The sequence below is a fragment of the Leptidea sinapis genome, chromosome 28 (genome assembly GCF_905404315.1).
Source record: "Leptidea sinapis chromosome 28, ilLepSina1.1, whole genome shotgun sequence".
NCBI classification, from domain to species: Eukaryota; Metazoa; Arthropoda; class Insecta; order Lepidoptera; family Pieridae; genus Leptidea; species Leptidea sinapis.
The window spans coordinates 2,224,646-2,245,314 of NC_066292.1; the positions used below are offsets into that span (position 1 = coordinate 2,224,646).

Genomic DNA, 20,669 nt, shown 5'->3' on the forward strand with positions numbered 1-20,669 from the left:
GATTCACGATCGAAACAGTTACAAAGGTGTATAGCGAACTCACGTGTCTAAATTTTTAGAATAGTTCTCTGCGTACGTTCGGCCATATCGACGAAATCCACAACAAAAGGCGTAAACAGAGTCCAAATTAACGAGCAAGGGTCAACAGTAATGCAGTATCAATATCCGAAATCCAAAGCCAGGTCAAAACTATATCACAATCGCAGTGCACTCACAATTTGTACTTTTCGAAGCAACATCAAGTCGAAACTGCTTTGTTTTGCAGCGATCCTATGCAGCGATCCTACTAGATTTCATTTTTTAAAAATTTGAATTTCGAAAAACAAATGCCGTGTTTTGTGGTAAATAAGTCCGCCAATAATTGTTCGCTAATAATATATTAGGGTCCCCCTAATATAGCTTAGAAATCAAGGTAATAAATAAATTTTGTTCCCTAAAATTATACATTCGATAATTTTTTATGACTAACTGCACGTCACTATTGACAATAAAGAACAGTAATTTGCTGCTTCAATGTAATTATTAATTAATACGAAACTTCATGAGTGGACAAACGTCAAAACGGCCATCATAGCGTGCCGTACGTATAGTTGTTATTTACATGAGTTTTTTTGTTTACACTGAGTTTGTTGCGCCCGTCATTCTCAGGTCTGAGGCAAACCTTTTGGAATGGGTGGTAGTTTTAAATATTGGAATTTGAATATGCATTATAGTAATAGATTAGTTAGTTAGGAATAAATGCGCCAACGAACTTGCAAGAATTGCTGCCAAAAGCACTCAATTTGGTCCTGAACTCTTCTGTGGTGTCCCACCACGGAGTCTTGCCAAATCAACCCTTGACACATCAAGTTCACAAGAGTGTAGTAAACACTGTTGCAACACTCCGGGTGTAACCCATTCCAGAACCCTAGTTCAAGCCTTTAATAAAAAGGCTGCACATGATACTGTAGGTACGGAAAACTTACACATCCTAAAAGGGCACTGCAGATTAAATAATCAATGGAACCCCATTACTAAAACTTCACTGTCAGTTCCTCCGTCTGTTTGGAATGTTTTATCAATAACTTCTGAAGGATTATTGAACCACCATTCCCAATTGTTAAGACATTATAGTTAGCCAATCTCCTCAGTGTTTGTGGTGATAAATTACCATGCAGTTATCCTCATGCGTGTGCATCGAAGATATGAATTTTTACGAAATAATGCACGCAGATTCCACTCAGTTGTCAAATTATGGTGACGGCACATTCCGAGAAGGTGAAGATACACCTCTTATAAAACAATATTCTGTATGCAAACATGCCAGGATCGCTAAATTATTTTCTTATTACTTTTCAGGCAGCCATATCAGAAACAGTACAGAAATTAATAGATGCAAAGCAAACAGCGGAGTTAAATCCAACCAAAATGGATTCACCAGATGACGCATGCAACAATGCGGAATTCCTTCTTATGATTTTAGATCAAGTGAGTCTATTTAACTATTTTTCATCTTACAAAAGTAAGACAGTCTTCAATTTAGCAATGACACCTAATGGTATTATGGACTTTATAACCCATGAGACTCCTAATAATACATATTGGCAGTGCAAACAATTCATTCAACAAAATATTGTGATGGGGCAGTGGGTACTGACGGGGTTCATTTTGTTAGGTAATAATCTCAACTGTCCCTACTGTGGATTTATTTAAGATGTGTATCCGTATTGTGGTATCTAAAAGGTTGGTGGACGGAATATACTCGCGAGCTCAAAAGTGTAGGCGTCACATTACTGTCGTGGAGTGGAGTTGACTTACCCTTAGGAAGCCAGGAGGTGAACCATGTTACAATGGTCAAATGGTTTTAAATGCATTTAAAATACTGTGGCCGCCCCGTACTCTGCATAATAGGCGCGTGTATTGTTCTCACAACTATACGTCATAGAAATCCACAGTTGGTTATTACGCTTTCACGCCTAAACCAGTGAACTGATTTTGATGAAATTTAGGAGATAGTCTTGAGCTTGGGAAAGGACATAGGACTTTTATCGCGAATAAAAAAATTTGAGGGTTTGAAGTGTATATGGAAGACATCATTATCGAATATGACACCATGAATTAGGCACTTGATAAAAAATAAATAATTATTTATTTTGTTCTAGCGTTTTTGAAACTTAGATCTATGTGGGGTTCTATAGTTGATAGTTTATAAAAATGTATTAACCACAGCAGTTTCTATGTGTATTATTTGCAAAGTAAGTATGTTAAAATATAAAAAATGCTGCCCAAAGTAATAATACCCGGACGTAGTCGCGGGTAAAAGCTAGTCAATTATAAATACGCTAGTGAAGCGTGGTAGCCGCAGTCACTCCACGTGCAGTAGTGATGTGTTGGTGCACGTTGCAGATAACGTTGTCCATATTCACGTCGCCCGAGTCGTGCCCGCGCCCCGTGCGCTTCCTGTGCGGCTGCCTGCAGCGCGCCGCCGTCGCCAAGTGGCCCAACGAGAGATTCGTGAGGACCAGAGTGGTCTCCGGTACGTGCACACTTACTACTCTCTCAGGCTGGGATCGACTTTACTTACGTAAAACTTAGGCGTAATGATTGAATAATATTATTTTTTAGTTAATTCAAAATACATCTGTGAAGAAATTAGGACTGTGTGTGAACTTTACTAACTCGACGGGTGTGGACTAAAAATTACAGGCTCTATAGGACTTGAAACCCGATTTTTAATTAACTGTACGTGTACACAGAGTAGTGTATTAAATATACTTGCACTGTATTGTCTTTTCTTTGTTATATAATGATAATTTATTTCAGATAACTGTTATTTATAGAGGGTCTTATTCACACTTCACATATATCACTGAAAATCAGTGCTGAGACCAATTGTCACAGGTAACCTGAGTAGCATCCCTTTTGACACACACTGCCGCACGGCTGCTATGTTTTTTGCAAACTTTACTTATTTATTCTTTGTAAAATATGTTCTACGTAAGTTATAGTTATAATTGTTCAGTTTCTTTTTAATATTTTTGTACCTATGCAATGTTTTGTGTATGTGTCAAGTAAGATATATTAGTATTACTGTTATTACACGCAGGTTTTATATTCCTACGGCTCATCTGCCCGGCGCTCGTGGAGCCCCGCGCCTGGGGTCTGGTGAGCACCGCGCCACCTCCGCACGCGCAGCGCTCCCTGCTGATGGTCGCCAAGTGTCTGCAGAACCTCGCCAACCTCGTCGAGTTTGGAGCTAAGGTACATTCATAACGACAACATACAACACATACACCGAGTGATTACACACACACACACACACATCCATCATCCACAATAACGTCAATTACTTTCTTTATCTAAGTTTTCTTTATTTAATTAAGTTTTAATATTATAATATATTTATTTTTTCATCTTCTTTCCATCATTACAATCATGTGCTCTGGGGCCCCGGTGACTTGTAGGAGTACCTATTTCAAACACTGGTCTCTCACAATTAAAACCATATCTAAATAAATATAATAAATAAATTAATAAACTATAAACTATTTATACTTTGTGATGGTGAGAGAAAATAATATGAATTTGAATTTCTCTCATACGATTTATATTCATGTCTTGTGTGCTAACTTTATAACAGCGTACTAAACTGTGGTCTCATGCCGTTGCCATATGGCAACGTGAGCAGACAGGAAGCCTCTATTTTGAGCAATGCATGAACACTAATAAACCTGGCCTATTTTCATCGTTGTCTAGCAGCAAGACACTCTATCTAGATTCTAGATGTATAAATTATCCAAAGATGCGATATTTATATTACCTTAACAGTTAAGTAATGGTTTAAAACTGTGTATTCAGGAGCCGTATATGGAGGTGGTAAACCCATTCATTCTGAAGAACAAGGAACGGATGGTGGTGTTTCTGGATCAGCTCAGCTCGGTGCAGGATCCTGGAAGTGTGCAAGTCAACTCTAATAACAATTACGATATTGGTAAGGAGCTAATGAAAACAATTTTTTTACAAATTCTTATAGTTATTCATAAACCATATATATGTTACTGTGTACCTTAAACTGACTTTTAAAGCAAAATGAATTGCATATTGCTCGGGTTATTTTAATTGTTTTTTTTTTAAATGAGATAATGAAATTGTAGTCGGAGCTGGCCTGTTCCATCAGCCATTTGCCAAAACTAACAAGCAATTTTCTCCCATACCACGTCTATCAAGAACTTATAACTCCATCTGTGGTGAAGTAGATATTTTTAAAGATTCTTTACCTGCTTTTAAAAAATATATTACGAGATTGTATGTAAATATGACCAATATTCTTCTTCTTCTTTTTTTTCTTCTTTTCAAATTCGTATCTTGATTTTATAATTTTGGTTTAAAATATAATTGTTTTCTTGGTGTCACGGAAGCAAAGACTGTGCATGTTGTGACACCTTAATTTGTTGTACATTCAACTCATAATTTGTTAATATTTGATATATTTTAAGCGTATTAGAATGTAACAACTACTGGTTGTCCTATAAATAAATAAATAAATAGTTGCATAAAGTCTTTTAAAGTATATATATATATATATATATATATATATATATATAATAATAAAAAATTAATATCGATATACATATATTAAATTAGCTCTAGAATTGATATTATACTTGAACAATGGTGATTGTAATTTGTACAGCAAAAGAACTGGCGACGATTCATCACATCTGCGTGTCTCACCTGAGTGAACTACAGAACTTGGCAAAAACTCAGCCGGCCATCAGAAAACTGGTGACGGTCACCGAGATTATCACGAAACACAAGCACAAGTACCTCGAGATGATAAGATAGGATACGTCGTCATAGTACAGGTAACGCCTCTTGCAATAACCACCAGCGTCTTACTTTGTTAGACTGATATCTATTGAGCGTACTAAGACTTTGCTTAGACTTTACTTATATAAAATTGAGATGAGTGTAAGCATAGCTTAACACATTCACTGTCTACAAAATTAAGAAAATAAGGGACGAGACGAGCAGGTCGTTGAGATGATGATAATTGATACGCCGTGCCCATTACAATGCAGTACCGCTCAGGATTATTGAAAAAACCAAAAATTGTGAGCGGCATTACAATTGCGCTCGTCACCTTGAGACATAAGATGTTAAGTCTCATTTGCCCAGTAATTTCACTAGCTACGGCGCCCTTCAGACCGAAACAAAATAATATTTACATATGAATGTTTGGAAAAAAATTCTTTAGTTGACTATATTGCCAGTGTGGCCGCCATATAGAAGAGTAATAATATACTGACATAGATATCAGGTTTTAACGGTTGAAGTGTTACTCGGACCCTTGGCTCGGCCGATAAGAGCGCTCGGACGGAACCGGAGAGGCGCGAGTTTGATTCCTGTATCGTCTATAAATTTTGGTACAAATTAAATTTCTATATTTATCCCCAGAAATGAGGAATATCACTTAAAAATAACGTTTAGATTTGAACGAGTGCAATCTGAAGTCAATTTCCTAATTATAAGCAATTATTGGGGTTGACCAGGTTAACAACCGGAAAGTAGATCTTGTAGATCGAGCCACAACTTGAGAGTAGAACTAGACATACCAAGATTTACGAACCATATGTAACTCGAACGGTTGGCTCAGTTGGAAAGAGCGCTCGGAACCCAAGAGGTCGCGTGTTCGAGTCCGGCATCGTTCATAAATTTTGTTTCAAATTTAATTTGTATAATTAATCCCAGAAACTGAGGGATATTACTTTAAAACAGCAAATTGTTTAGTAGACAGTTATTCAGCGTAAAGAGGATGTTGCTTCAAAATTTTAGCATGGATTCTGATTTTAAATATCCTACTTTTTTTTCCGCAGGGTAAAAACGTAATTCGAGAGCAGCGTAGCAAATAGAGAAGTCTAAAATAGGAGACTTGTATTACATGTAGTCATTGTTAGCTTTAGCTTATGTTTCATAATATTATACACAAACAAAATGTTTGAATTTTATATTGTCTTTGGAAATATTTTTTTTTATGTTTGTACAATACAAATATACAAAAATCACAATGTTTTCCACATTTAGTGTAAAATGTTCACGAATTTTTTGGCCAGTTTATAAACCAATAATAATATTAAGCATTCACACGAGAAAACTAATTGATATAAAAAATGCTTAAATTAACCATATTTTTTTTAAGTACTTACTTTTTATACATTTTATTTCACTGCCTACATATTATATTATTAAGTATAAGCTCTCTAGTATCTAAGTCGTATTTATTGTTAGCGATTGCTTTAGGAAGTTTTGCTTAAATATGTTATTATTTTTATTGGGTGTTTCCGAATTAAATTATTTAATACATAGATACTTAGAAATTTAGTTGGATTCGGAATTGAAACATTTTCTTTATATTTGTATTTTTGCCATTGTGGTACCCAGGCAGTAAATTAATTATAGGTATATATACCCCTGACATGGCTATACCTCATGTCAATTATTATATAACTATTATTTAAATAAGTTCAGTTAATCAAATAAATTACGTGTGCGTTATAATTATTCATGTCGTTTCTTTAAATTGATATTAAATGGTAAAATATTACATTTTTATACGCAACAGAAGGTTAGGAAGCTTTTGCATTAAGGCTCGCACAAGTTCGTTCGTGACATTAAAGTCGGGGTATAAACAAAGACTTAGAACAATTTTGAAAAACCGGGAAAATTGAGGGGAAAAGACCAAGAGGCCGGAGCCCACGACGCTGGTCTGACCAAATATCCGAGCAGACTAAACAACCCATTAGCATCGCACTCCACCATGCTACAGACCGAAACAGATGGAGGAAAGCTGTAGACGAACTTAAGCGGAGTCACGATCCTCAGCAATGAGGGAACGACTGTGAAGAAGAAGAGAACCATTTTAATTTGTCAATGTCTGTTTGAGCTAGTTTAATATAAATAATACTTTCTAACGCCAACCGTGGCTAAGTGTTTACGTCTTGTCAAAAAACAGCAACAATAGTGACGCAACAAAAATACTCAAACGTCAAGTGCTTGAAAGTAATGCCTCAATTCAAATATTTTTATTCAAAATGGGATATAAAATCACTAAGTGAAAGTCAAAAACTACCACCCATTCGAAAAGGTATGTCTCAGAGCCTGTCCAGATGAAGCGTTTTACGCGCGAGTTCACTCGCGCGTTTTGATTTGTATTGCGTCCAGATGCGGCGTATCACGCGCGTTCTCGCGCGCATGTGTTGGAGACGGATTTGAGCAGTTATAAACATGGACTCGGATACAGCGGTTGTGTTGTGGCTTGCATACCGTCGATGGAGACGTCGTAAACAAAGAGAAAGTCGACGATTTAACGTACATCCCATTCTACGTGATAGAATGACGCATAGTATGTTTATAACTTTATACCCAAAACTCAGAGAACATAGTGAAAAGTTTTTCAACTACTTTCGGATGTCAATAGCATCGTTTGATAATTTACTAGAAATTATCAAAGAAGATTTGTCTCCATGTCAAAATTATATGGTACGGGATACTGTTTCTGCAGAAGAAAAACTCGTGATTACTTTGAGGTAATATTTTTTATTGCTTTAGTAATACCTTAAGTAATTAATTCAGATTCATTGGAATCTTGTGTAGATGCCGGTGAAGGGTGTTTGTAGCTAGACGTCGTTGGTGGTCGTGACGCAGTGCAATAACCTCGATTGTAAGTCGAAAAGGTTTCAGGTGGAAACGAAGATGTTGAAGGGTCTGTTGTGGTATATCCTGTTTCTCCAAAATAATCTCTCTGTCCACGTTGTGTCATTCCTGTTTGGTAATGATATTGTGTCGAAGGTTGGTAGTCGGAACGAGCTGCTGCAGGTCTAAGACACAGAGCTTGTTGAGCTTGAAGTACTTTCATTAATTCAATTTTTGTTTGAAGTCTGTTTTCCTCTGGTACTTTAAGAAGCTCTTTGTGTAAGGACAAACAAAATAGTTTGTCATCATCTGACTCTATTTGGTTTGTTGCCTGTGGCTGATTCCCAGATGCTAAATTTGTTTTTATGATTGAGAGGAATTCTTCGTCAGCCGCATTTAGTTTTTTCTTCTTTTTTGCCTGACTACGTGGAGGTCTCATCACATCTTCCCCATCGCCAGAAAACTCCTGTTCTTCAGTTGCAACACACGCGGTGTTGATGTTGCTCTCAGTTATTTTATTCCGTGTCGATCTTTCGAGAAACATCAAACGTTCAAAATAAATATATTTGGCTTTGCCGGAGGCTCCTGATCCAGACGGTGTGGTTTTCTTCTTCTTCATTTCTCTCACAAAGCCATCACGCAACCCTTTCCACTTCTTCTGCAATAAAGTACCTGTAAATAATAAAAAGATCGAAATAAAATAATAATAATTATTTTACTTTCTTTTCAGATATTTGGCCACAGGATGTTATTTTGCGGATCTGCATTATGCCTACAGATTAGGAAAGTCTACAGTTATCGAAATAGTACAGAAAACCTGTTACATCATGTGGAACAAACTGCTAAACATAGTAATGAGACAACCAACGAAAGCTAAATGGAAAGAAATTTCGAAACAATTTCAAAAATACACAAATTTTCCAAACTGCATCGGTGCCATTGACGGCAAGCATATCCGTATTATAAAACCTAACGATTCTGGGTCTCTTTACTATAACTATAAGAGTTATTTTTCAACTGTTTTGTTGGCCGTATGTGATGCAAATTATTGTTTTATTGCAGTGGACATAGGCGCATATGGAAAAAGTAATGACTCCACAATTTTTAAAGACTCTATTTTATATAAAAAACTTGTCGAGAAAACTTTAGATATTCCAGATCCAAAGCCAATATCGCAAACAGATGCAACCCCCTTACCTCATGTCATAGTAGGAGATGAGGCGTTTAGTCTGTCTGAAAATATAATGCGCCCTTACTGCGGTAGATCTCTAACAACCAAAAAAAAAATTTTCAACTATCGCTTATCCAGGGCCCGGCGTTACATTGAATGTTGCTTTGGCATCTTGGTAAATAAATGGAGAATATTTCATAGACCGTTGAATGTGGATATAGAATTTGCAATAAACATAATTAAGGCTTGTTGTGTTCTCCATAACTACGTAAGGTTAAGGGATGGCTATAGGTATGATCACACTCTCTACGAAACATCTCTGAATAATTTGAACAATGAGGCAGTGAGGCCTAATGCGAGATCATTGAATATAAGAGATAGATTTGCTGATTATTTTGTAAACGAAGACAAACTCCCTTGGCAAGATAAAATGATATAGTTTAACAATGTAAAATCTATGCAAATAATAATATTATTTAATAAAGTATTATTTACTTACCTAAAGTTTTTTTTTTCTCTTCGGAATCACCAACTTCACAAAAAATTTCCACTATTTCTTCCCAGTTCCTACGTTTAATGGTTCTATTAGAATAATCTGATGATTCCATGTCCCATAGAGCTACCCTTTTCTCAATTTCGTCGATAAAAAGTTCCGTGTCAAAGTTATCACGCTCCATTTTGAACCAAATACGTCCACTCGCCACGGACACGCGCGTAGTACTGGACGCAGCACAGGCCCCCGAGTACCTCGACTCGCGCGGCGCTCGCGCATGGGACGCGCGAGTCGAGAGTCCCGCTCATTGCACGCGTTTTACGCGCGAGTGAGGAAACGCGCGTAGGCATCTGGACGGGATGTACGTAGCTCTAGTACCTCGGTTACGCGCGAGTGTCAACGCGCGAGTGAACTCGCGCGTAAAACGCTTCATCTGGACAGGCTCTCAGATCTGAGAAGAACGGGCGTAACAAACTCAGCGGGCTTCTATTTTTTTTAACGACTTACACCAGTAAATGTTAATTAATACGTAAAAACTAGAGTTATTGAGTAGGTACAGTTGCATACCGGAAATAAGATATTCTTTCGCTTTCCTTTTCTATCTTGCTGGATCTTCGTTAGAGATGGTCTTCTCTCTCTCTCACGCTGTGTTAGTCTATACAGCTAGTATATTGTAAGTGTATGTACGTAGTTTGCTATGTATAAACCAAAGTAGGTATTGACGCCTTTTTTTGTTGTGTTACGAACGAGTTTGTGTGTCTCTAATGTATATTGATTATAATATCTTATTTAATAACAAATTAATTGTCATGAAAATTTGTAACGTTTATGTTTTTGAATTAGTGTCACTTAAATCTCATAATCACAATTATACTCTGTGATATCATTTAACTTGATAGAATCGTATTATTTCGTCATATTAGTAATTGTATTTATTTTCATTATTTATAATATTGTTTCGGGGATATTTAAAGCCCCCGATTGCAGTTATTTGATATTTGAACGCATGATTTAAGTATCGGTTATCTCTTTCACACACCATAAGGCAGACAGTGACAAACAACTTCTGGGAGACCTTAAAAATATAAAGCTATTAATTCAATAGGCAACCATAACGTGCAAAATTTTGGGCCGCGCCGAATATATGTCCATGCTAAAAAGACCAAAAGAGTATTTTTTCTTCAATTGGTACAATAGTAAATATTTTTTGGTTTGGGCTGATGAAATTTTCGCTCTAAATAAATAATAATGCCAAAATCTATCCTATTGTATTTAAATTTGTAAATCAAGCCGTATCTTATAGGCACTTGATGCAGTCCATATTTGTCCACAATAAGAAACACAGATGGCGTGATAGGTCGGTTTGTGAAGCGCTACTGCTTGATCATATTATATTAGTGTTGTGGGCAGTAATTTGGCTGAGCTATTAACACACTTCAACTCTTCATGTTTATGACAGAGGAGTAAGTGATCACCGCTGTCCACTTTCCTTTGCAACACCAGAGGAATCACATAAGTGTTTGTGGCCTTGAAGGTTTATACGCCCTTTTAAAGAAATGAAAAGCTCATTCAACAGATTGTTCGTGGCAGAAACTTCTTGAAAATCGCACTTTTGAGGAACCTTCTTGATTAGATCTATGCGTTTCGATTTATATTACCGGCCCGTGCCACAGAATCTGCCGTATGCATGTATGTTTTGCCTGCATAAAGGTCTGTCTGTCATACCTATGGTAAATATGTGATTGTTTAAACGACAGTGGACAGTTGCATATTACTTATATTTATAAATTTGCTTATTTGGCCTCGTGTAGACTAATCAGTTTGCAGCAAGCTCTTGGATGCTAATGGAGCTGCATTCCCTATTTACTTGCATGTTTACTTTGTCACCATTCTGTTAGAGGGGCTTCTTGCAATATTTACGAAGCGATGTTTTTGTTTGGCCAGGATATATGAGTAATAGAGGTCCATATCCGTATGCTCTCGACTTCCAACCATTAAGGCTACTGCATGTTTCGTTATTCACTGTTATGGGCGTTTCTTACCGCTCAACATAAGCTATATGGACTATCTGATTGGGTTGTCTTATTTGTAAATATTATTGTGCCATCACACGATGTTGCACGAGTTCGCCAACTGTTAAAAGATAATATTGAGTTTTATAAACCTATATCTGATAAAATATCTGGCCTAAGTTACATTATATATTTCACACACACAGCGTTAAATACGAACTTTTTTCGTTATAATATGTGACAGTCTATATATTTTAAATTATTGCTTTATCGAATTTATATTATTTTGATTCCTTATTAGGTGCGTAATAAAAAGAGTCACGAATATTCGTGAATTCTCTCTATGCTCAATAAAAAATATGTGAAGTGCCATATTCTGTATTACGCCTGTATTCATAATATACAATTTTATCTTTAATTAAATATTTGATTATATGCAAATTAAATATTTTGAATATGCAAACTATTGAAAAATCTAGAAATCTAGAATACTTAAAGACATTCCCCCTGTGAGCATTTAAAAATACTGATTACTTTGATAAATGTAAAATGATAGAATCTTCTATGTATTTTTTAATATAAAAAATATTGGCTTTAATACATTTTTTTTAAACAATTATTTGTGTCTTATTATGTTTATTGAAAGAAACAAATAGTACAACATATTACGAAATAGAATTTTTATTAATATTTACATGTAGGCAACACTGTATGTTGCCAGAGTACAATTCAATTATGTTTAATATTATTCTATAAAATATTTCTATATTTTTTCATTGACTAAAAAATTCATGGCGTAAATTTCTAAAAAAATGTTCATTATGATTTAAAGTGGTAATTTTAAATCACGCTTGGTTTCATACATATAAAATATTGTAAGGCTATGATTACACCTATACTTAAGGAAATTAATCGTTTGATAATGTCTGACTAACTTTATCTGTTTAATATTTCTATCTTTAAGATCTGGCTTATTAGACGGTAACCCATCTAAACCATCAATTTAGTAATTTATTGAAATACTAGCTGCCCCGGCAAAGGTTGTTTTGCCATATAAAGTATAATTCACTCGATAGTTTTATAAATAATAGCCTATGAGTTATTCTGGTGTGTAAGCTATATTATTGTAAAGTTTCATCAAAATCCATACAGTAGTTTTTGCATTAAATAAGTACAAACATACATCCAGACATACAAACTTTCACATTTATAATATTAATAGGATTGCAAGTATTTAATAGACAACAATAAAATTAAAAAAAATATAGGTTTTTTATATAGTAATTTTGTTCCTCTTTTATCATCGTGTAGTACTTTTGTATTCGTAACAAGAACCTGTAATTGAGTCGATTAGCGCTCATGATTAGTTTTCATTATAAAATGGAAATGGCTTTTCCATTTATAAAACAAGACACTGGTGTAATCATAGACAATTGTAGAGCAGCAATGCAGTCAACTAGTAATAAATTACATAATATATGACTTGAGATATAGTTTTTCATTGTTAATTGTTTAGCATTAGCTTATAGGTGTATGTGTCGCTGTACTGTGTTAGCTTATGATAGGACAATGTCTAGACTGATTTACGCTCCAATTATTAATAATAGAAACGTTAAATTATATGAAGCACTAGAGTTTAGACTATTGATGGAAATGTTATCCGATTTGATTAGAATTGTTTGCAATCATGAAACTGGCGATATTTGTCTGATATAATTACTGTTTTTTTTTTTTTTAGTTATTGTTAAAGACCAATTTCAAATGCAATATCATGTATTCCAGTCACGGAACATAATCTATTTTGTAGATTGATGTTTGGTTACTTCCAATAACAACATGCCTTTGAGTGAGCGTAATATGAAAGTATTAATGACAGGGGCAAATAATTGGTCAATGTTCTACATTTTTGGGAGGCATACTGCTTTTTTATTTACCTTATACGATAATGGCAGTGTTTCATTGTAGGCTACAGTTTGAGAGATGCTAAAATAAGCAATGGTTGCAATTCATTCAATGACAGCCCAATATGCTTGTGCCTATAGTCACAGATGCAGTAGGGACGCTGCGGGGTGCCGCGCATCGACTGCGCCGCTGTTTGTTATTTTACGACGAAGACAGGACAGACAGAGGAGTACACTTTGGTTACACACATTATTGGTCCCAATACAAGATAAATTTTGGACCACCAATAGTATTCTATGAGAAGTGCTGCCAGCCTTAAGAAAGGTGTTTACATTATTTTTAAGATACCCATCTAATCTAAATGTTATGAATGGCAATTTTCTTCCACAATGTAATAAAGCATACCTTGATATTATCAATATTGCCATACTCTCCGTATCAGTATATAAATGTCTAGACAAGTTTAAGTACCCACTCAATATGGTAGTAATAATTATGCCGGAATAGGTTGGTTGAGGGCAGCACAGGACTGATAGTCATGGCAACCTTTGGGGGAGGCCTTTGTCCAGCTGTGGACATGTTTCGGCTGAAATAAAATAATAAATAAATAAAAGGTATTTATTTCAGGTATAATAAAACCCATAGTTACAAAAATTTTACAAAAAAAATTTTTGAAATTGATTTTTGTCTGCAAAATAAATAATACAGGAGTATTGCACATACTACTTCAATTATCACAAAAGCATAACAATGTTAATGAAAAGTATTACCTTAACATCTGAAACACACTTTTATTAATTTTTATTCATATTTATGATACACTATGCAAATGTTAAAAATGTAGTGTGTAACCCGAGTGTGTGAGAACCTCTCACCAATTATTTGATGCAATAGTTGAGATCTTCCATTCTAATATTAATGTGAAAAACTAGAAATTAAGGATAATAAGCACTCATTGACATTCAATAAAAGGCTGACTTGTAAGTTACAACAAAATTGAAAATAATGGACATTATGAACCCTATATTTATTTGCATTTATAGGTTAAAATGTAATCATTATTAGACTATAGATTCGAACTGTTCTGTAACCTTTTGTATTCTTAGTATGTACTGTTTTCTATTAAATTTTTATCAGTGCTAGGTATCCCAATAAAAAAAAAAATCTAAAATATATATTGTTTTATTTCTTATTTTATATTACAGATATACCTTTACATGAATTTATGTTAAGAATAATAATGTAAAGGCCATTATCACACAAGAAATGGCGACATAAGGTGATTTTCTCTCACCAATTCTTGCACACTTCCAGAATGTTCCAAGTAACCTAGAAAAATGAGAAAACCACAATTAGAACATTAATTGATTAAAAATTTAGAATGAATATAAATACTAACTGCATTTCAATTTGCTAATGCTTGAAGGTTCACTTGTATTGCCATATTGGACCTCATAACATACTTTCCTGTTCCAAATATTAAATATAATATTTATTAGTAGAATTAATAGTTAAATACACCTATTTTAAATATATAATGTAAAGTGTGTATCCTGTAATAATTAATTTATAACAAAAAACAATCAAAATATTACATTGTAATTTTATCTAGTAGCTGTATTAAGATAACAAATCATTATGCAATTAAATTATTTTCAGCAATATATTCTTTAAATATGTCAAGACCTTACTCCAAGTTTGTTCCCCAACATTTTTAATAAATAAAACTGTACATGTTAACTGTTATCAACAACAAAATTCAAATTTATCAAAAACAAGTCAAATATACATACATAAATAAATATATAATATACAAAACATAAGATCAGTTTGTTATTGTTTATGATGCAGGATGCTAATGAAATAAATAATTGTGTTAAGTATTCTATGCATGATAATTGAACTCTGATATATAGGTGAACAAGATATCCCCCCTCAAGATGGACCGACAATCTGGCCAAGATCATCAGACCGAGACTGAGTGTGGTGAAAATCTTTGGGGGAGGCCTTTGTCCAGCAGTGGACATCTTTTTGTTGATGATGATGATATAGGTGAACCATCAGAGCCACAATAAAAGATAAATGATACTGGCATAAAAAGAGAATGTGTGTATGTGTGTGCCTACAATTTTTTTTTTACAGTTATGTTATTTAAAATTTGTAAAAGAATTATAGTTCTTTAATTTATAACAAATTTATTAAAACTGATGTTATTTTAACAGATTAATAATCAAAAAAATATATCTTATAAGTGTCCGTACACTTAGTGACCAACAGTCCACGCACCAGTCACCTTTAAGGCTAAAGGCAGGGAACACTCTTGCAGTTCCTCTGGTATTAGAAGACAATAAAATATGACAATATATCAACAGTTGAAATCTATACATGACTGAAAGTAGTACTAACATGGGAATTAAACTACATGTGAACTTTAGTCTAATAGAGCAATAGTTAGTTTTTCACTTACCCTGTTTTTTTTCTGTCCATAATGCTGGGAAAAAAAGATCTTAAGTATGCACATGTGCAAATTAGCAGCAAAATTACAGACAAAAGACTTTGAAAGTTGAATATTGCACTCTGAAATGAAGAAAAATTGTTAACCTTTCACAAATTCAAATTATATTTCCGGGAAAGCTTTGTCAGTCATTTGATGAAAAGCCATTCCGGCCTTCTTGTTTCTAATAATAATAAACTTACCATTTTAAACTTTTAATTACTTAGTTTAAAATTAACCAACCATATGCTCGATCCTAATACGAAGTTTTTATTTATAAATAATAATTTAGGTAAGCACATAAAGTATTTTAAAAAGTCTGGAATTGGATAAGTATTGTAAATAATATAATAATCGTTTTACATGTTTGTTATGATATGATTAGAATCAAAGAGAATTGAAACACTACGTTCATTGATTAGAATTAGATTAAATTTTTCATTGTGACTGAACTACTGTCAAGTGTCAACGCCCGATTAGAGAATTAGTAGGTTACATTAAACATACCTAGGGCAGTAAAGTAAGAAATGTCTGATCAATTAGTATATAATGTGTCCCGGCATATAGTAATAAAACTTTTGGAGTAGTAACTATTACTACTAACTATTTCATCGACGAAAATCATTTATTATTATTATGATTTGGGGATTTCAATGCACTTAAATCCTTGGATCTATTGTGCCCCCTTCTTGCGCTAGCGCGCCTGCTCTCAAACTTAAAAGTTAAGGTGGAGAATCGAGGCTACTAACTAGGATACGTGTTACTGTACCGAGATTTAAATTATATCCTCGAGACCTATTACTTTTAGAAGGCGTAGGATCCTCATAGGGTCCATGCAGGGCACGTCCTCTGCTTTGAGTGAAGGTGTTTTAAGACACCCCAGCCTGATTCTGGCAATGGCTTCGCATTCCAGAAGAATGTGTATGGGATCTTCAGTGGCTTCGCAGCAGAATCTGCACAGGTTTGATTCACTGAAACCCATTCTGGTTAGGTGCCCATTCAGCTTGCAATGGCCGGATAGGAACCCCGTGAGGGCTCTTAGTTGTGTCCTATCCAAACCTATGCATTTTTTGGCACGCATACGTTGATAGTTGCCTAGGAGCAGCTTAGCTTGCCGATGGCCTGGTAACGAGGATCAGTAGCTGGCTGCCTCCAGCAGTTCTTGCTTCCTCAGGACTATGCGGATAAGAGATTCACCGGCTCCACAAAAGGGTTCAGGGCCTATGAAGGGGGATGACGCACCATCCTTAGCTAGCTGGTCAGCTTTCTCATTACCTGCTATTCCTTTGTGCCCCGGTATCCAAGCCAGGGTAACTTTATTTCATTGGCAGAGGATATCCAGTTTTCTTCTGCATTCCCACACTAACCGTGAAGTAATTGTGTAGGATGTCCGTGCCTTGAGAGCTGCTTGGCTATCTGACATTATGGCAATGTACCTTGACTGGTAATTCCTGTCGAGGTTCATTTGTAAGCACCTGTCTAGTGCATATACTTCCGCCTGGAATATAGTTGCTGCTTTACCTAAGGCTTCATGATAATTGATTGCTGGGCCGAAAATACCGGTACCGGTTTGAGTCCTGGAGCCATCCGTGTACCACTTTATGGCATGACTATCTAGGCTTACCGTGGTGTTACAGTAGTCTTCGTTGTTGCTGATATTTATCCTGAAATTCCGCTCAAAGCAAAATATTGGGGGAATTTTGTCTTGTGGCACAAACAAGGTGTGCGAGGACTTTGCCAGTAGTTTTAGGTCATGTTGGCTTGCATCTATATCCGTTCTAATCCCGCTGTATTTTATTCTGATTATAGCCATTCTGGCAGCAGTTGTGACTGCTATATGCAGAGGTGGAAGATCTAATATCACCTCCATGGCTTCTGTTGAGCAGGATTTCATAGCGTCTGTGATACAGACGCATGCTAGCTTTTGCAGTTTTGTAAGGCGTAGATTCACCGCTACGTTAGATGTCTTATTTGCCCACACCACACAACCGTATGTGATAATGGGCCTAGCCACCATTAGATACAATTTACGAAGGATTTTGAGCGCAAGACCCCAGTTCCTGCTAAAGCAATGATGAGGGTTTGTTTCCTGCCCTCCAGTTCACAGTGGATTTGCAGGGCTGCAAGGTCCCTCGTCATAAGCTCTGAAACACATGTGAAATTAATGCTATTCCTTACAACTATGCAGGGACGAGGGTGGTCACACGCTCGGTCGCGATAGTGTAGCGTCATAGAGTCCCCACCACTACTAGCAGGGAAGGCTACTGGGAGAGTGAAGGCACACTTAGAGGCCCATTTCTTCTTTTTGTTTGTCCTCTCAACATCCTGACCGTTGGAAGTAGAAGGTTGTTTAGCACCACTCCCCTCCACAGCTTTGCTGCTTCAGGGCAGGGGCTTTGCTTGCTCCAGATTCCCGATAGACTGGACGTTGGTCGAGGGGTGTGAAGACCAAGGATGCCCGGTCTTCTTCTCAACTGTCGATGGAGTGGGGATGATCTACTACCTCCATACTCATGTAAAGATTTCATCAACTGCCGAGGCAGCAAGGGATGCAGGAGTATTCCTGCACATTTTGTTGATTTTTTTTATTTTTCTTTTGTCCATATAGAACCCACGATTAGCTAGGGAACTGAAGGTCCACCCCGGCAGAGCCCCGCATGCTGGGGCAAGGGGAAGAATACGATGGGGTTACCCCTGGTGCCCCAAAGAGATCGTTCGAGACACCGTTATCAGAACACCCCGGTGCCACTCAGCCGTCAGCACGATGCTTCACACCTTGGCTTGGGTTTGAGCTCCTCGTTGGTTGCTAAAGTCCCGGCTGGAAATAGCCTGAGGCGTTTAGCATAAGCCTTCCCACCACGACAAGGTCAGGACTATATGCTACACTAGGATCAAGCAACACAGCAAAGCAACACGAGCAAGCAGTAGCGGTATCGCAATAAGCAAGCAACTGCAAATGCGCGCGGCCTGAGCCCCATTGCACCATCTAGCCAGGAAGCTCATAGGGAAGGGACGAAAATCATAGTCAATTCCAAAACCCTACCAGTCTGCAGCTGCAAAAACAAAATAAACTTTCTCCCTTTAGCAATCTAAAAAAAAACAGTTATTTGTCAGCTTTTTTTAGAACCTAGGTAACACTGAAAATGTTTGAAATGTAATGAAAAACGGCTTAATGTAGAAAGTTGCCAATGCTTTTATTGATTTTTCAAAGTAATCTCCGTTTCTCTCTACACATCGTCGCATTCGATGAACCACTGAGAAAAGCAGTGGGCCCATTCTTCCTTAGGGGTCTCTTCTATGCCATTTTCGTGCGCTTTCACCGCATCTTCAGGGCTCGTAAAGCGAGTACCTCGAATTTTATCTTTAGTTCTTGGGAATAAAGAAAAGTCACAGGGGGCCAGGTCAGGACTGTATGGCATATGACTCATTATCTCGACATATAGGCAAATATTCAACAGTCCGTTTTGCGGAGTGCGCTGAAGCATTGTCGTGGTGAAGAAGGTTCCTGCCTCGAGGGCGCTGCTGTTGAATTTTTTCCAAGACAACAGGCAAACAGCGATTGACATACCACTCTGCAGTAACTGTCCTTGCATCTTCTAGCACAACAGTCGCGAAATGATCTTTCTGACCAAAGAATGAGGCAATCATCTTTTTCCTTGACTTCTTCCTTTCTTTACCTTAGTTGGCCGATCCTCGAAAGGAAACACCCACTGAGCTGATTGCCTTTTGGTTTCGGGTTCGTAGCAATATATCCAGCTTTCATCACCTGTGACGATGTCAAATACAGCATTTGAGTCACCGCCGATGAACTTATCAAACAATTGGCGACACCAGTCCATGCGAAGGTGTTTCTGGACGTCGGTTACAGTATGGGGAATCCATCTGGTACAAAGCTTCCTGATACCTAAATGTTCGTGTAATATTTTTTGAACTTGACTCATACCAATGCCTAGGCTTGCCCGTATCTGCTGATAGGTCACTCTCTTATCTTCCTCTACGTCACACAGCACTGACGTTATCTTCAGTAGTAGCTGTTAAAGGACGTCCCTCACGCGGATCATCATTGAGATTACTACGTCCACGTTTAAACTCGTTAAACCAATTGTAAATTGGCACGAGATGGGCTTAATTAAGAAATCCTAATCACAGCCTATCATAGCTTTATTATTGAGTGAGCCCACAACGAAAGTCATAATAAATCATTGACCGAAAATTTTCTCGCGTTTGGTTAATTTTCACGTGTAACAAGAGTTTTAAATTTACCGCCAATTCACAAAAACAAATGACAAATGAAAGCAATATACTACATTAGGTTACCAAATAGTTCTAAAATTGACATTTAAAAAATTTTTCATTAGCAATGTTTTTAACTGGCCACTTCTAAATATTTTCTGAGTTACCTACGTACTAGTTACTCTACAACTTTGACTTTAAAATAAGACCAACATTGCACCCCTACAGGATGAGACAATAAATCACCGTTGTTTTTCAAATTAAGGTGAATTTTGCTAAGGTAAAAGTGCCACATATTACGGACAGATTTCGTTGGGGCAATAAAGTTCACGAATAGCGACCACGTACCGGAAGACGCAGATTGCTGGAATAGGTTGGATGAAGGTAGTGCAGACCGATCATCGTGGAGATCTTTTGGGAGGCCTTTGTGCAGCAGTGGATGTCTTCCGGTTAATATAATGATGAATGATCACAACGATAGTATTAACTTCCTGGGGCCCACAAGACTTAACAGTTATTTTTTTTATGAAAATGTTGATTATCATAACACTGTTCAAATTTAATTTAACTGCAGCGTTATATTTGTAACATAGATAGTAGTGAAATGCTAGAGGGGGCCTATGTCCAAGGACAAGGTATAGTAAGCCAACTGGTTGCCGTTCCGCTATCAGACCGCGAATGATATGTCCATAT

The 20,669-nt window shown here is 36.4% G+C and overlaps 4 protein-coding genes across 4 annotated transcripts in view; 2 read left to right on the forward strand and 2 right to left on the reverse strand.

The window, feature by feature from the left end:
• Positions 1–7,129, forward strand: part of LOC126973167 (ras GTPase-activating protein 1) — a 28,411-nt gene extending 21,282 nt beyond the window's left edge. The window contains exons 15-20 of the mRNA XM_050820376.1: positions 1,339–1,467; positions 2,386–2,515; positions 3,086–3,240; positions 3,838–3,970; positions 4,673–4,844; positions 5,856–7,129. Of these exons, the coding sequence (XP_050676333.1) occupies positions 1,339–1,467; positions 2,386–2,515; positions 3,086–3,240; positions 3,838–3,970; positions 4,673–4,824 (699 nt within the window). The 3' untranslated portion in view covers positions 4,825–4,844; positions 5,856–7,129. The remainder of the gene's footprint in view (positions 1–1,338; positions 1,468–2,385; positions 2,516–3,085; positions 3,241–3,837; positions 3,971–4,672; positions 4,845–5,855) is intronic.
• Positions 7,126–9,340, forward strand: LOC126973161 (uncharacterized). Its single transcript, XM_050820371.1, has 2 exons — positions 7,126–7,565; positions 8,402–9,340. The coding sequence occupies exons 1-2, from the start codon at positions 7,264–7,266 to the stop codon at positions 9,279–9,281; spliced, it is 1,182 nt and encodes a 393-aa protein (XP_050676328.1). The 5' UTR covers positions 7,126–7,263; the 3' UTR covers positions 9,282–9,340.
• LOC126973163 (uncharacterized) lies at positions 7,580–8,403 on the reverse strand. The gene has a single exon (XM_050820373.1). It carries the CDS (start codon positions 8,288–8,290, stop codon positions 7,595–7,597), a length of 696 nt encoding a protein of 231 aa, XP_050676330.1. The 5' UTR covers positions 8,291–8,403; the 3' UTR covers positions 7,580–7,594.
• A 5,075-nt stretch (positions 9,341–14,415) lies between the features above and the next one.
• On the reverse strand, positions 14,416–16,158 carry LOC126973165 (protein kish-A). Its single transcript, XM_050820375.1, has 3 exons — positions 15,947–16,158; positions 15,717–15,826; positions 14,416–14,578 (listed from the first exon to the last, which is right to left on the reverse strand). The coding sequence occupies exons 1-3, from the start codon at positions 15,947–15,949 to the stop codon at positions 14,473–14,475; spliced, it is 219 nt and encodes a 72-aa protein (XP_050676332.1). The 5' UTR covers positions 15,950–16,158; the 3' UTR covers positions 14,416–14,472.
• Between the last annotated feature and the right edge of the window lie 4,511 nt (positions 16,159–20,669).